The sequence below is a fragment of the Hemitrygon akajei genome, chromosome 29, assembly GCF_048418815.1.
Source record: "Hemitrygon akajei chromosome 29, sHemAka1.3, whole genome shotgun sequence".
Lineage (NCBI taxonomy): Eukaryota > Metazoa > Chordata > Chondrichthyes > Myliobatiformes > Dasyatidae > Hemitrygon > Hemitrygon akajei.
The window spans coordinates 24398842-24416638 of NC_133152.1; the positions used below are offsets into that span (position 1 = coordinate 24398842).

At 45.9% G+C, this 17797-nt stretch overlaps 1 protein-coding gene across 1 annotated transcript in view; it reads right to left on the reverse strand.

The window, feature by feature from the left end:
• LOC140718329 (transmembrane protein 88-like) overlaps nucleotides 1–15589 on the reverse strand; it is a 78856-nt gene extending 63267 nt beyond the window's left edge. Inside the window, exon 1 of the mRNA XM_073031908.1 lies at nucleotides 14998–15589. Coding sequence (XP_072888009.1) covers nucleotides 14998–15273 — 276 coding nt within the window. The 5' untranslated portion in view covers nucleotides 15274–15589. The remainder of the gene's footprint in view (nucleotides 1–14997) is intronic.
• Between the last annotated feature and the right edge of the window lie 2208 nt (nucleotides 15590–17797).

Here is a 17797-nt window from a genome sequence, read left to right on the forward strand (position 1 = left end):
GACATAGATAGGAAAAGAGCGGAGGTCCTGATGAGACAAGGTAGGAGTTAGGCAGAAAGCTGAAAAGCTGGACTTCCAGGGTAGTAATCTCTGTGCCACACATCACTGAGGGCAAGAATAGATTGATTTGGCAGAAGAATTGGTTCAGGGGGCAGATTTCTGGATCATTGGGATCTCTCCTGGGGAAGGTATGACCCACAAAAGGATGGGTTGCACCTGAACCCGAGGGGGCCAATATCCTTGTGGGCAGATTTGCTAGAGCTGTGGGGAGGGTTTAAGCTAATTTGACAGGGGGATGGGAACTGAAGTGATAAGGCTGAGGGTGGGACAACTCGATGCAGTGTGTAGTGAGTGTGTGATGAAGGAGAGGCGGATGATTAGACAAAATTGAGGTCGGTGGGATGAGTTAAAATGTGACAGGAGGCCAAAATCAAAAGGGGTGATGAATACAGGTCTGAAGATGTTATATTTGAATGCACGCAGTATACGGATAAGGTAGATGATCTGGTAGAGCAGTTAAAGAATGGCAGGTATGACGTTATGGGCATCTCTGAGTCGTGGCTGAAAGAAGATCATAGATGGGAGGTTAACCTCCAACGATACACATTGTATCGAAAGGCAAAGGGTTTGGGGTGCCTCTGTTGGTTAAAAAAGAAATCAAACCCTTAGAAAGAGGTAACATAGGATCAGAAGATGTAGAATCTTTGTTGGTAGAGTTAAGAATTTGCAAGGGTAAACAGACCCTGATGGGAGTTATATACAGGTCTCTGAACAGTAGCCAGGATGTGGGCTACAAATTACAAAGAGAGATAGAAAAGGCATGTAAAAAGGGAAAACTTGTGATAATCCGGAGAAATTCAATACACAGGCAAATAGGGAAAATCAGTTTGATGCTGGATCCCAAGAGAGGGAATTTGTAGAATGCCTACAAGATGGCTTTTTAGAGCAATGTGTGGTTGAGTCCGCTAGAGGGACAGCAATTCTGGATTGGGTGTTATGCAGTTACCCAGATTTGATATGGGAGCTTAAGGTAAAGGAACCCTGATGAGACAGTGATCATAATCTGATAAAGTTCATTCTGCAGGTTAAGAAGGAGCAGTATTACAGTGAAGTAAAGGGAATTACAGAGGCGTGAAAGAGGAGCTGGCCAAAGTCGATTGGAAGAGGAATCTAGCAGGGCTGATGGCAGAGCAGCGATGGCTGGAGATTCTGGCGGAAAACCAGAAGGCACAAGAAGGATACATCCAGAAGATGAAGCAGTACTCTAAAGGGAGAATGAGGCAACTGTGTCTGACAAGGGAAGTCAAAAACAGCACAAAAGAGAAGTCATATAATAGAGCAAAAATTAATGGGAAGATAGAGGATTGGGAAGTTTTTAAAAACCAACAAACAGAAGGCAACTAAAAAGCCATAAGGAGCCAATAACATCAAAGGGGATACAAGGGTCTTTTTCCAGATACTGTATATGAAGAGAAAAAGAGCTGGAAGTGAATATTGGATGGCTGGAAATGACACTGGACAGATAGTAATGAGGGACAATGAAATGACAGACAAACGTATTAAGTATTTTGCATCAGTCTACTTGGTGAAGACACTAGCAGAATGCCAGAATTGTAAGTGAGTGGGCAGAAGTGACTGTAGTTGCTGTAACTAAGGAGAAGGTGCTTTGGAAACTGAAAAGTCTGAAGGTAGATAATTCACCTGGAATAGATGACCACCCCCAGCATTCTGAAAGAGATAGCTAGAAAGATTCTGGTGGCATTAGTAATGATTTTTCAAGAAGCACTAGACTCTGGAGTGTTTTCTGGAGGACTGAAAAATTGCAAATGCCACTCCACTCTTTAGGAAGGGAGAGAGGCAGCTGAAAGGAAATGATAGGCCAGTTAGCCTGACTTCAGTGGTTGGGAAGATGTTGGAGTTGATTATTGAGGATGAAGTTCTTGCGTACTTGGAGGCACAAGATAAAATAGACCAAAGTCAGCATGGTCTCCTTAAGGGGAAATCTTGCCTGAGAAATATTTTGGAATTCTTTGTGGAAATAACAGGCAGGATAGTGAAAGGAGAGTCAGCGGATGTTGCTTGCGTGGGCTTTCAGTTGGCCTTTATCAAGGTGCCATGCATGAGGATGCTGAACAAGATAGGAGTCTGTGGTATTACAGGAAAGATACTAGCATCGACAGAAGATTGGCTGACTGGCAGGAGGTGAAGAGTGGGAATAAACAGAGCCTTTTCTGGCTGGCTGCCTGTGACTAGTGGTGTGCTGCAGGGGTCGGTGCTGGGACCACTTCTTTTTGCTTTGTGTGTCAGTGATTTGGATGAAGGAATTAATGGCTTTCTGGACTAGTTTGCAGATGATATGAAGAGAGGTGGGGGTGTCAGCAGTGTTGAGGAAGCAGGGTGTCTACAGAAGGACTTAGACAGATTGGGGGGGGGGAATGAGCAAAATGTGGCAGGTGGCATATAGTGTAGGGGAGTGCATCGTCATGCACGTTGGCAGGAGGGATAAAGGAGTGGACTATTTTCCAAATGGGAAGAAAATTCAAAAATCAGAGGTGCAAAGGGACTTGAGAATCCCCGTGCAGGATTCCCTAAATTTGGCTATTAGCACCTGGTTGGTTCTTACATATGCAAATAATGAAAGCGAACAAAATTTTTGATTGGGTCAATATTTGTGTAAAAATTGACGATTCTGAGTTGAACTTTAAGAACAGTTTGGTGATGGGGTTGGACTCTTACTGAAGTAAAGAAAGTGCAATTGAGAAATGAGCATAAGTTAGGGGTTCCCAACCATTTTTTTTTGCCATGGACCAATAAGTAAGGGATCTGTAGACCCCCCCAGGTTGGGAATCACGTGGAAATTGTCAGATTCCAGGTAATCTGTGATGCCAATTGAAATCACGCTGATGTGAGTATTAATTCTCACAACCTGAACAACAGAGCCCACCTTGCTCTCACAAAGTTCCAGTTTTAATTGTACAGATTCACCTAGTAGGTCATTTAAATGTTATTGTGAAGCTACCAATCCCAGTTTTAACCACAGCCGTCTCACTTGCCCGGATCTCTGGAAACGACAGCCGCTGATCATGTGAACGGAGTACCATAATTACACCGCTTGTAAAAACACTTCTTCCGACCCAGCCGTGTGCTCCATCAATGCACGGCCCAAACTCTGTGATGTGTACACTCCCCTATCAACTCCTGACCAGCACCTGATTTGTCCCACCAGCAGGAAGAACTCATTCATGCCCGAGAGGCAGATTTTAAAACATTTTTCTCAGCCATTGATTATCACTGAGCAAAGCCATCGCCTGTGAAATCTGAAACTGCAGTTGCTGGAAATGTGAAGCAAATCAGAAAATGTGGGAAGCACTCAGCAGAGAAACAGAGTTAAAGTTTAAAGCCTCTTCTTGTGAAGGCTCCTTAATATGTTATCTGTCTTGCTCTTTTCACCTTTATGGACCATCACTGAACTTTGTGGCTTGCTAGCTTATTCCCTAGGGTTGTTAATTACCAACCAGATCACTGTGGCTGGGGCCTCAGCCCGGATAGTGATAGCAGATGAGCTTCCTTGAAAGATAGTACTGAATACAGTGGGTGTTCCCTAACAAATGAGTAGTTTCATGGTCTTATCACTGATACCAGATCAATTGAGCTGTGGTAATATACACTCTGTGGCCATTTTGTCAGGCACAGCTGTACATCTGCTCGTTAGTGCAGATATCTAATCAGCCAATCATGTGGCAGCAGCTCAATGCATAAAAGCATGCGGACATGGTCTGGAGGTTCTGTTGTTGCTCAGACCAGACATCAGAGTGGGGAAGAAATGTGTTCTAAGTGATTTTGAAAATGGAATGATTGTTGGTGCCAGATGGGGTGGTTTGAGTATCTCAGAAACTGCTGATCTCCTGGGATTTTCACACGCAATAGAGCTTACCGAGAATGGTGCACAAAAAAATAAAAACATCCAGTGACTTAGTTCTGTGGGTGAAAAGATCTCTCTCTCTCTCTCCCTCTCCCTCTTCCTCCCTCTCTCTCTCTCTCTCTCTCCAAGAGTGGTGTGCCAAAGAGCATCTTGGAATGCACAACATGTCACACCTTGAAGTGGATGGGCCACAGCACCAAAGGTACACAAATACATTCTGTGGCCCCGTTATTAGGTACCTCCTAGAATATTACTAGAATACTACAACACAGAAACAGGCCCTTCGGCCCATCTAGTCCATGCCGATCTGTTTTTCTTCCTAGTCCGGTCTACCTGTGCCCGGACCATAGTCCTTTGTTCCCCTCTCCACCACGTACTTATCTAATATCACCCAACCTCAGGGCGAAAGCCCTGCATGCATAGAAACTCTCATACTTTCATATATCTTTATCAAATATCTTCTCATTCTCATACGTTCCAAGAAAGTCAACCTATTCAATACTTCCCCATTAATTCAGGTCCTCAAGACCAAGCAACATTCTTGTAAATTTTCTCCGATAATATCTGTGCCTAACAAAGTAGCCACTGCGTGTAAAATCCCCACGATGGACATTTGAGCTCCTGCTTCTGCAGAAACAGTTCAGTCCAGAACCTGAAGCACGACCTGGGATTAATCCCAGATGGGCTCAGAATGTTCTCCACTCCATCCACGTTGACGCTGCAGGCCTAGCTCCTCACCAGGTGAAATGCCCAATGTAGAAAAGCTATGTAATCACTACGATTAGCTATGTAATATTTTGTTAGATTGGAATCTACCAGCAACCATGATCAGCTTCACCTGTTATAGTTAACCATGTACCACCCCCCAGCCCACACCAGTACCGTCTGTTCCACCAACCCTAACCTTTCTCCCAAAACCACCATCATGGAACCCCAAGTCACCTTCAGACCCCTACCTTGATCACAGACTCATCTCCTCACTATCAATCAGCTTGCCTCGGAGGAGGAATCCTTCCTAAGGGGGGAAATAATTCTGCCCGGCTTTCAGCAAACCCCTGTGCCTGGCATTACTCAATTTCCTTCAGCCCTGGCTCCACACACACGAGCTCTCCTCCAGACTAAGAGCTGGGCATGGTCTCTCTCGTTGTCCCCATTAAGATTACACAAATACAGTTTCAGCTTCTAAGTCCGCTGTCTTTCACAAGTTGGTTGGTGTGGCAGCGAGGTTGCCATGGAAACTCTCATTAGTACTGATTTTCCAAGCCCCCGAATGAGGGGAAGCAGCTGCTTCCATTTGAGATAAATCAACACCTTTGATGATGCCATTTTAGGAGGAAAAATGCTCCTGAAAAAATTGATTGTGTTGGGTGTTACTTTCTGAGCTGACGGTACAGGAACCACTTATCTGCCCATCAATCAGAGGCATTCAGCCTCACTCATTAATTGTAAGTGCTTTATCCTGCTGTTAAGAGGTCTCTCTTTGACTGGTGCATACAGATCGAGTACCATCTGATTGGCAGTGAGACAGATGGTTTCTAGTATACTCTCACTGTGCCTCAGTATCATGTGTGAGAATGAATTCCGTTTTTTTTTTACGCTTCACAGGGTTCGATTCCCACTGCCGTCTCTAAGGAGTTTGTCCGGCCCTTCCCATCACCGTGTGAGTTTCCTTCGGCTGCTCCGGATACAAGTGGGATGTGGGAGGTCAGGGTTACTGAGTTGTGGCGACATATGCCAGCACCTTCGGCCCAGTGCAGTCCTTGCCGATTCCTTTTCACTTTCCACTGTACGTTTCAACGTTCACGTGACAAATAAATAAAGCATATTTTAAGTTTTAATTTTAACGCTCCTGCAAGTATTAATGGAAGTAGTGGCATCAGCACCGGACTTCCAGGCAGGCGGTCCTGAGTTCGAATCCAGCCGGGTCCCAATCCGGACAGCGGGGGTATCTGTGCGGAAGAAAGGCCTGGTGTATCTTGCCATGAAACCCCTATGGACCCTCTGGTCCATGAGGTCACAAAGAGTCAGACTTGATTAACCGACTGAACAGTGACAAATACTCATTCGGAAGTAACAAAATCTAAAGGCACCATCTTAAGACTGATGGGTGAATTGGTCTAGTAGATGTAATTCATACGGGCCAAATGGACTCTTCTTGACACGGGCATTAACTGTTATCTGTTTTAATTTACTTTATTGTCACCCAACAATTGATACTAGAGTGTACAATAATCACAGCGATATTTGATTCTGCGCTTGGCGCTCCCTGAAGTACAAATCAAAGTAAATATAATACAAATTTAAATTATAAATCATAATTAGAAAATAGAAAAGGGAAAGTACAGTAGTGAAAGTCAGGTCCGGATATTTGGAAGGTATGGCCCAGATCTGTGTCAGGATCTGTTCAGCAGTCTTATCACAGTTGGAAAGAAGCTGTTCCAAAATCTGGCCATACAAATCTTCAAGCTCCTGAACCTTCTCCCGGAAGGAAGAGGGACAAAAAGTGTGTTGGCTGGGTGGGTCGTGTCCTTGATTATCCTGGCAGCACTGCTCCGACAGTGTGCGGTGTAAAGTGAGTCCAAGGATGGAAGATTGGTTTGTGTGGCTGGGCTAGGTTCACAATCTTCTGCAGATCTTCCGGTCTTGGATAGGACAACTTCCATACCAGGTTGTGATGCACCCTAGAAGAATGCTTTCTACGATGCATCTATAAAAATTAGTGAGCGTTTTAGGGGACAGGCCAAATTTCTTCAGCTTTCTCAGGAAGTAAATGCGCTGGTGGGCCTTCTTGGCAGTGGACTCTGCTTGGTTAGACCAAGTCAGGTCATTTGTGATATTCACCCCGAGGAACTTAAAGCTTTTGACCTGTTCCACCTGCGCACCACCAATGTAGATGGGGTTGTGCGATCCACTACTCCTTCTGAAGTCAACAACCAATTCCTTCGTCTTGCTGACGTTAAGGGATAGGTTATTGTCTTTGCACCAAGCCACCAGGTTCTTAATTTCCTCTCTGTACTCAGACTCATCATTATCCGAGATACGGCCTACAATTGTGGTGTCATCAGCAAATGTATATATTGAGTTCGATGGAAACTTGGCTACACAATCATGGGTGTACAGTGAGTACAGCAGGGGGCTGAGTACACAGCCTTGTGGGGCACCGGTGCTCAGAGTGATTGTAGAGCAGAGCTTGTCCCCTATCTTTACAGCCTGGGTCCTGTCCGTGAGGGAGTTGAAGATCTGAGTGCTAAGACCCAGTTTTACAGCCACCCTAGCTGCAGTCAGTACAGTAAGCACCAAGCAAACACGGCAGACTGCAGCATTGAAACAGCAAGCTGCTCCCTTGTGTTACAGGAGCGATACCTCCCTCTCCCTCGCTGGAGGGTGGGAGCCTCTCTGAGCTACTGAAGTATTCGGAGGGAGAGCAGTCTTTTTGATGGAGTCTGGATCATCATCTCCTTCGGGTTTTTGCTATTGCTCATGCGGTGGGGGAGCTGCCTCCTCACGTGTGGGAGGGGGAAAGGGGTCTCCGGGGTTCTGTCATTCATTCTTTGGGGGGGGGGGGGGTTCCTGTTTTGTGGAGGTCTGTGAAGAGTAAGAATTTCAGGTTGGATACTGTATATATTCCCTGATATTAAACTGAACCATTGAGCCCTTGGCGGGGTTAATTCGAGCAGGGTCCGTCTAAAGAAGCTGCGGAGTTCATTCCTTGAAACAAAGCAGCACCAAGACCTCACGAGCATAATATACGTCACTATTCCACAATGGGATCATATTGCAAAGTGGATTTACTGAAGTATTCTGATGCCTCTCACTTTATATATCACAACATTTACAACACAAACAAGGGCATTTGGCCAATATGGTAGCCTGCTTTAATCTCAATTTTCCACGTATTCTCCACGCTCCTTCATAATGTTTTCAGTTCTAGTGCAATCTGGTTCCTTTCAAGCAATCTTTGAGCCTCTGCCTCGATGCTCTCACAGCAGAGCATCCCATCAATAATAAGAATACTGCAGATGCACTTGGAATGGATGAAGTTATTGGCCTGGTCTGCACTGCACACTGTACTCTGAGCTAGCATTCAAATGCAGCTTTGATTTTGAATCACGTCGAGACTACAGGGACTGGTGTGATAACAAGAACAGGTGGAGGTTGTGAAGCCTGGAATATTTCTCACACCGGGGGGTTCAGGGCAGCCAGGTGAGTGAGACAGAGGCTATTGATCTTTACGGTTTCCGGTCCTTTGTAATCACACAAGGTGGTACCTCTTTCTTGTGGAAGGAAACCACTGCCTCATTCATAGCGGCTCCAAAGTCTGGGCTGCAATCCAGTTACAAATTAAACATCTGTTAAATATTTCAGTTCTTTGCTTTACAGGCTGCAGAAAGGACATCAGAATTTTAGCACGTAGACTGAGAGAAAATGTAAAAACAGGCCGATCGGTTAAAATAATGAGGTACAGGAATGAAATAAATGGCAGTCAGGGATAAGACAGTAGCAGCATCTGGAGATCTGAAGAAGTACTTGAGTTATACAATAAAAAGATTTTTAATATGAGCTTGTGGATCAACAGTTCAGCTTCCATCTGTTGTGGTGTTGTAGCAACTGCAGGTTCCAAAATACTCTGCTTGTCTGTTGTAAGCACCTGAAGATAACTTTATATCTCCTTATTTTTCATTTATCCACATTACAGCTCTCTGCTCTTCAAACCATTCAATGTTGTGCAATAATCCTGCTAGTTTACCTCACTCCTAGACACATTGTTGTGTCTTTCCTTATCCCAATTCCACCACCTTCTGCCCTGCTTCGTCATTCTTTTTGTCTGTTAATCTCTCCGACCTCTGTCCTACTTCAGACCTTTCCCGGTGCTCCTTCCTCCTGGCTAATTTCCCACTCCCTCCCCCCCCCCCCCCACCCCACCGGTTCTGATTTAAGCCCTTTGACCCAAAATATAATTGCTTCTCTCTCCATACAAATGTTACCTGCATATTTCCAGCATTTACTGTTTGTATTTCAGATTTCCAGCATCCACAGAATCTTGTGAGTTCGTAATGGAGCAAGGTTGGAAATATCGTTGGGAAGGAGAAGATATGATCACCGATTTTATCATCCTGTAGGTGGCCATCCATCACTAAGGACCCCAACCACCCAGGACTTGCCCTCGTCTCATTCTTACTATTGTGAGGGCGCACACTCAGTGATTCAGGAACAGCTTCTTCCCCTCTGCCATCCGATATCTGAATGGACAATGAACCCACTACCTCGCGACTTTTTTATTTCTGTTTTTTTACACGACTTATTATAATTTAACTATTTAATAGACATATATATATACTTAATGTAATTCCATTTTTTCCCTCTATAATTACTTATCACGTACTTCACTGTACTGCTGCCGTGAAGTTAGCAAATCGCACGAAATATGCTGGTGATATTAAACTTGATTCTGATTCTGCGGAGCAGGACTGTGCAGAGCCATTTACTACAAATGGAGCAATAAAAATGTCAAATAATAAAGTGAACAACAATTGAACACACCACAGAACAGAACAAACTACCAGAACAAGAGTTTGCATTTAGCTGTCTCCCAGGAATGGACAGCAAGGGCTTGAGGATGGATGAATGCATTGGACCTTTGTCACTTGTATGTACAGTAAGTATTGATCCAAAAACCAAAACCAGATAGCTATGTGTAGTGGCATTGTCACAGCAAATGGGAGGCCATTTGGCCCATCAGGTCTCTTTGCTAAGGCCCTGCACGGTTTATTTTAAAACCGCAGAATAATTACCCTCGTGAAAGTCATAAGACAATCTGCACCCAGCACAGTGGGTTCAGGACCGTAACTACTTGCTGTAATAAAGAGGTTTCTTTCATAACGTGTTGGCGCATGGCCAAGTGGTTAAGGTGTTCGTCTAGTGATCTGAAGGTCACTAGTTCGAGCCTTGGCTGAGGCTACGTGTGCACAAGGCACTTAACAACACATTGCTCTGCGACGACACCAGTGCCAAGCTGCATGGGTCCTAGTGCCCTTCCCCTGGACAACATCGGTGGCGTGGAGAGGGGAGACTTGCAGCTTGGGCAACTGCCGGTCTTCCATTAAAAAAACCCTGCTCAAGCTTGTGCCCTGGAAACATTCCAAGACACAAATCCATGGTCTATCGAGACTAATGGAGGCCTAGACACTTTCATAACACCCGGGACCTTTTGTTAATCAAGTTAAATCCTTCTGTCTAATGATGAGTCACAGAGCTGAAGAATTTTTTTTTCTCTTTTTTACCAATGCTTGCTGACTCCCTGGGCATCTCTGATTTTATGTCTGATTTTAAGCTGCGCCCTTGGCTTCCTAAACCACATTGAAATCAAAGTCCTGGCGAGAAGCCACACTGCGTTCTGTCACACGGGAGCTCCACAGTGGAGTGAGCTCACGGTCTCAGCACATCAAATCTGTCGATATGTCCGGGACTTCACCCTTAGACGTGCATTAAATCGATAACTTACTGCTGTTTAAATGGCAGACTCTATTCAGGCCTACCAGAATTAGCCCGTGATAATTAGACTTAGGAGTGGCAGATGGGGAGCACGAAGTTTGGTGGAGAAGTTTAATAAGTTCAGCTGCTAGGCTTAACTCAAAGCAATCTTCACCTCTCAGCCACCTCCAATGAAATTTCCTCCACCTGCACCAAACTCACAGCACAAAGATAATTGAATTAGAAAGACGAATGAGACAGAGAGATCCCTTGGTGTATGTGCAAGGTTCAGTGAAAATGGCACAAAGTGAGAAAATGGTTTTTAAAAAATGCAGATGGGATCCTGGGGTTTACAAACAGGGCCTTGTGGCACAAAACATGGGAGTGCTGATAATGTTCTGTGAAACACTGCTTCAACCACAAGCCATGTGTGGCTTTGGGCACCCACAAGACAAGACTTGAAGACCTTGGAGAGATTGCTGAAGAGATTCACTAAGATGGTTCCAGGAATGAGGGGCTTCAGTTATGTGCACAGAGAGGAGAAGTAGGGGAAGACAGCAAGGTGCAACGGCATCTAAAGTCTTCAAAATCTTCTTCAAAGGTGTGAAAGGAGCAGACAGAGGTAAACCATTCTCTGTCTGAGTGGGATCCGGGATCAGCCATCTTGGAATGGCTGAGCTGGGCTGATTGGTCTAATTCTGCTCCTAGTCTTATGCCCTTACTCTCATTGGAGGAGGGATGGAAGATGAAGGCGTGCCTTCCCCTCAGCCAGAATTGATGGAACCCTCGCTTGTATTTTCTCCATTTTGCACACGTTTGCTCCGATTACCCTCCCTCTCCCCAGGCAGAACAGCATGGAATTCCTTTCATCCTCACCTTCCACCTCATCAGACATCTCATCCATCCATTATTTCTGCCAGTCCCAACACAAACCTGCCACCGGTTATATCTTCCCCTCCCGGCTTCTGTTCCCTTCGACTTTCTCTGGGGATTGCCCCCACCCACCCCGCCGTTCTCTGGTATTTCCCCCGGCGACAAGGCAAGGAGGGTGACATCTGTCACTTCGCCTCCCCCTCATCACCACCCGGGGCTTAGATTGCCCTTCCAGCTGAGAGAGAGCTCTTAAAAGAATAAGGATTAGGTTTACATCGAATCATGCAGTGAATTGTGTTGCTTGCATCAGGGACGTGCTGGGGTAAGTGTCACCACGCCCACGATTTACTAACCCTTACTTGTTCTTTAAGGTTGTTATAGTCGGGGTGATAATGGGGACAAGCTTCTACACCTGTTTAATGCTCCCAGTGGCGTGCACCTCAAAGAGCCTCTGACAGCCAAGTCCAGCTCCTGCCCTTCACATGTGGCTTAGCTACTAAGCCCGGCAGAGGGGCAAAGGCGGGTTAACTACGCCTTCAAACCAATCGTTTTGGGCAGATGGGCCTTGTCAGCCATGGCTGGCAGCTCGCCTACGAGAAGGAAAGCTCTGAGCTCAAAGCTCCGCTGCTTTGGGAGTAAATCCTGTGGTGAACTACATATACCCGTCTGGACACGCCCCCTGCTGACTGCTCTTGTGGCTCCTCCCACAGACCCCTGTATAAAGGTGATTGGAGGCACTGCTCCTCCCTCAGTCTCCAGGATGTTGTGTGATGGTCTCTTGCTGCTGATAGTGCTCTCTTCCAGCTAATAAAAGCCTATCTCTCGCCTCACGTCTCCGAGAGTTATTGATGGTGCATCAAATCCCAAGGGAAAAATCCAGAGCTGGAGTCCCTAGGCAGTCCTACATTGAGTTCAATGCTGACTGGCAACTCCAGCGACGCTGCTGGTACCAAACTGTACCGGTCTCCGCCGTTCCTTTGGGTTCATCAGATGCGTGGAGAGGGGGAGTCTGCTGCGTGGGCAACAGCTGGCTCTGGGTATCGTACTGCCCCGGTGGAAACACACACAGTCACATGGAGAACGTAAAGACTCCGCACAGAATCGGGAATCGAAACCCATTCAGTTATCACTGGTGCACTAAACCCTGTGTGACTGTGCTGCCCCCTTCATCTCTTCCAACCTGGTCCGCTGCATCTGGTGTCTGCAGTGCGGCCTCCTCTACGATGGTGAAGCGAAGAATCAACGAGGAGACTGCTTTCTGAAACAACTGTGCTCGGTCTACCATGGCCATTTCAAGCTGGTGTCATTTTAACTTTTATTCCCACTCCAACACTGCCCTCACCCTTCTCCACTGCTATGAAGAGCAACATCTCGTATCCTGCTTGAGTAATTTACAACCCAGTAGTATGAGCATTAGATGTTTACAGTTTCAGGTAATACAAACACCTGGTGCTCTCCTCCCATAAGCACCTCACCTGTCCACCTATTTTTTTCTCTCCCTTTGTTCTTCTCTCCCTTTGTTCTTCTCTCCCTTTGTTCATCTCTCCCGGCCTTCCCCATGGCTGGTTCCGACAATCCAATCTCCCCTCCCTATCACCCACACCACCAGCCTCTGCCTACCCCTTCTCCCCACCTGCCCATCATCCCCTATCCCACTGTCACCTCTAGCATCCACGGATGCTGCTTTCTCGGGCTTACTGTTCTTTCCTTGTTAAAAATGAGTGCAATTAGCAAAAGAATCAAAAGTGAAATGACGACTATTTTAGATGGCAATTGGGTAGGTCAGGACTGAACTGCTCGAGGTTGTGGAGGCAGAGTTAATTATGGCATTGAGTAAGGAGAGGCATAGGTGTCTCAAAGGAAGGGATTTGCGGGGCTCTGGGAGAGCAGGCAGACCTGGACTGATCTTACATGGAGCCAGTCCAGCCTTGATGGGCCAAACAGCCTACATTAATATCGTCACTATTCTGCGGTTCCAGGTTGGCACTGTTCCAGGTTTAAAATCCATAGATCGTTAACACTAAGTTTTCATTCGTGGTTTACAAATGATTTTCATTTTCCAGTTAATTTTGCAATCAAATCACCAAAATATTTCATTGAAACCTTCAGAAGCAGACGAGAATGTGGACAATTTGGCAATGTTCCAACGAGTACAACAATAGTACATAATAAAACACTATGTTAGACTAATAAATCCATCGGTGTGGACCAGTTTAAAAATTCGTTATGATTTATTATTTATTCTCTGAAGTTTTCATGCACTACTATCGGGCAAAGCTGATAAGGGGGCAACTGCTCAGCTCTCTGCAGGGACCACTTCCAGGGATACACAGAAAAGGAAGCTGGTGTGGTGGAGTTGAAGGCCCACCTCACCCGAATTGTCTTCACTAACCTGCTAGACACTGGCTACCTCTGTGTTAGAGACATAGTGACAAATGCCCCCCCGCCCCCCCATCACCTTCTCTCAGACATATTCTTCAACATCATAGCAACCTGAAAATAATTTCTCACTTGGACCCTGAAATTCAAAATCTGCAGATGCTGGAAATCTGAAATAAAAACACTAGGTGCTGGAGCCCCCAGTAGCTCAGGCAGCATCTGCGGAGAAACGGTTAACGTGTCAGCTCAGGAAAGCTTCCTCAGGACTGGGAAAGAGAACATAAGTTGCTGGGGAGGCTGAGGGATGATAGGGCATAGAAAATATAGGGAACATTTTTATTTTACCCCAGCTTGAACAGTCCCACCAACCCGGCTAGTTTCTCCCTTTAAAGCCGGGATCCCCAACCTGGGTCCATGGACCTCTTGCTTAATGGTATGGGTCCATGGCATAAACAAAAAGCTGGAAGCCCCTGCTTTAAAGCTTCCGATGAAGGAGTGTTGACCTGAAATGTTTAATTTTTTTCCTTTCCGGAAGCGCTGCCTGAGCTGCTAGGGTTAATCTGGATGTGTTTATTGAACTCTGGTTCTCACCGTCAGACATATTTTTCTACTCTACATTTCAGATACAGCAACTCTCAGATATTTATTTTATAAAAATGAATGCAGTGAATGTTCTGTGAGTGTGAAAGACTCTGTTCCTTGTTAAGGGAATGTACACAATTTACTTTCAGTGTAAGTCAGTTTTAAAATGGAAAGGGTTCGGGGAGCAGTCCTACAAAATCCATCGGCTCAAGTTTCTAGCAATATCCTTTTTCCCAGAGTGATTCACAAGCTACGCATTAGGCGCCGTTGAACAACACCTGAAGCTTACTCACTGGCTAAGCTGTCAGAGCTGGACCGTTTTAATACACTATACCATTACTCGATTTCACTCCAAACCTCTGCACTTCATTATAGCAAGCAAGCATTAAAACTGCGGCTTCCTCACCAGGGAAATGCTGAATTCACCTTAACCAAGACAGGAAGGTTTAAATATCCGAATTCACTGAACTCACTTGAGTACTCTGTGACTGTAAGGGTAAGGTTTAAACTCGGATCACTGTGAAAATAATGTAACCTTTTTCTAATTTAAAGTTGCTTTATTTCTTTCTCAGTCTAACAGGGCACCTAAGCTGTGCTCGTTTTAATAGAAACGTCCAACAGCTGTCAGAAGAGTTGCCCGGTGTTTAACAGTGTTTGGTCAGGTGTCTGTGTGGCCCGGTCAAGCGGGCAGGCCTCTCCGGGCTCTGGTGCACCCATCGTCATTTCATAGTAACGCGGAGACTTAACATTCCGAGCTGAAGGCTACTTACCCGGGAGTGACACTGAAACCCAAAGTACACCACCACAATGGTGGGCATTAGCACGATGCAAAAGACAGTGCCCATGAGGGCAAGGTTTAGGAGGAAAAGCGCAAAGTTAAAGGCAGTGACCAGTAACGCCCATCCCCAGCACTCACACACGCTGCGTGCCTCCAGCGGCCATGGTTGGTCCTCAATGCTGTACGGTGGAGGGTGGACGTGATTAAGCATGCAGACAGTGTCCGACACACTATCCATATCAAAGTCCTCAATTTCTTGCCCTGCCATTTCAATGCTGCAGATAGTTCCCTTCTGATTGCTTTTCCACAGTTAATTGATCTCGCTGCAGTTCCCAGCTTAACGGTGTGGATGCAGTGACTTGCTGGCCTCAGCTCTGATCCGCACAAGTAGTTTCCTCGCCTGCTCTCCTGCTACTCCCGCGCTAATGTCACCCCGTCCTGCAATAGGTATGAATCACTCTCGCTGCTGAGGTCGAGCCTCACATGAGCAGCAACTGCAAGCCGGCAGCTGACTCTGTCAGCCTTTGACACTGAGCCAGTTAGTCGAGATTAATAAGCTGCCAGAAAACGCAGTCGTTCCCGCTTCGGACCAATCCTCTTGTGCTGCATCCCCAGCCACTGAGCATGCTCCACCCAGACTATTACCTGGCTGTTAGGGGACCAGCACAAGCTGCAGCTGCTGGCTCCAGGTAAGAGCTGCATTTATCACAAGGTGCAGAGCCTAGACTACAGCAGACAATTCTCATCCCTGCAATTAACAAAGTCTTTGATTACTCCCTATCGTTACAGCAGTAACATTTTCCATGTTGCAATAAAAACATTTTAACGGTACATTGATGATTGTTTACAATATTGTATTATGTTGTATATAAATTTCTTATGATTTTCCCCCGTTTCATTTCAGATCTCTTAAATGAATACACCTGGGGAGTTAAAAATCTCAATTATAAACGTGTCTCACAGCAATATTTTTTAAATCTCTGCATTTATTCAATAATTGAACACTAATAATCAAGCAGCAAAAAGATTGAATAGTATTTTATTTAACGTCTCCAAATAAGAAGACTTTATGTTTAAAAAGCATTGACTAATTACATTGCTTTCGTGAAGGTACAGGCACGTTTGTACACAGCAGTGAACCAGCTTACCATTTGCTACCAGGTCTGGCTGGATTTGAATCACTTTACAATGGAAAGATAACACATACTTTCTTCACTGTAAATCATTTTAAATATATCTTCCCTGTCTCTTCCATTCTCTCCTCTGTTCAGGAAGCAGCCTCTACCACGACCATCCTTACTTCCAGCCTACAGAGCCGATTTCTTTAAGGTGCATTCTCCAACTTCTCCTTCAAATCACCTCCTCTCAAAATTCCTTCCCTCCTCACAACTGCTGGCCATCTCCAACTTGGCTTTCTCCTGCAGAGTCCTCACTTGAATCCCTTCCCCAGCACAGAACTGAAATTGCTCTAATCAGTATCACAGACAGCATCCAGTATGAAGCCTCCACACAGAGTGTTGGGGGGACTCAGCTGGGAAGATGAAGGATCTCCGTTTGAAATGTCAACTCTCTGTTAGCTTCCGTAGACGCCCCCTGACCCGCTGAGTGAATCCAGCATTTCAAAAAGGCCTACAGTGTCCAGTCCGTCACAGACAACACCCTCCCCACCACTGAGCTCGTCTATAAGGAGTGCTGCCACAAGAAGGCAGCATCAAAGATGCCCACCATGCAGATCATGCTCTCTTCTCACTGCTGCCATTGGGAAGGAGCCTCAGGTCCCACAGCACCAGGCATAGGAACAGTTACTCGATGGTCCAATTTAATATCAGAGAATATATTCAGTATGCAGCCTGAAATCCTTCAACTGCATTACCCCTCAACCATCAATCAGTGTGGGTCGCTTCACTCATCTCAACTCTAAACTGATCCCTCAACCAATGGACTGCCTTCCTGATGCACCATCAATAACTCATGCTGAGACTTAGGAAGTGAGATATCGGCTTTTATTGACTGGAAGAATAAACAGCACTACATCCTGGGGAAAATGAGGGAGAGCAGCAGCCCACAGTCACCTTTATACAGGGGTCTGTGGGAGGAGCCACAGGAGCAGTCAGCAGGGTCTGTGGGAGGAGCCACAGGAGCAGTCAGACAGGTATATCTAGTTCACCACACTTCCAAGGGCTCTTCAGCTCATCTTCTCAGGATTGTTCCTTTGTGAGTCGGTTTTCATGTATTCCATTTGACTTCTTTGTTCTACTGTGAATGCCTGCAAGAAAATGAATCACAAGTGGTACATTTGCCGGCTGGTGGTGTGAGTGACGTCAGCTCTGGACTTCAGGGCGAGTGGCCTTGGGTTCGAGTCCTGCCAGCCCCTTGCGCGCTTTCCATCCGCGCTGGGTTGGACGTCCAGCTAGCGACTCAGCCTTGTAAAAAACAGGCAAAATGCTGAAGAAATGGCAGAACCACCCGATGTGCCCCTCGGCGTGGAGAGGAATGACACATGGCGACATATGTGTACTTTGATGATAAATTTACTTGGCACTTTGATCTTTGTGTGCTGCAGTCGCTTGTGTCTCCAGTTCTCAACTTGACCACTGCCTTTGGTTCAATTTACTGCCCCCAGCCTCCGCATCAACTGCCTGCCTGAAGGGGACTGCTCTTCCTGGGTTCAGCTATCTGCTCAGCTGTTGACAACCAGTGGTCACTCTGCCCACACCTGTAACATTAACCTCTCAGTCTCCCCAAAGATCTCCACGATCCCTCCACTAGCTTCCGTAAGTACATAGATGCCC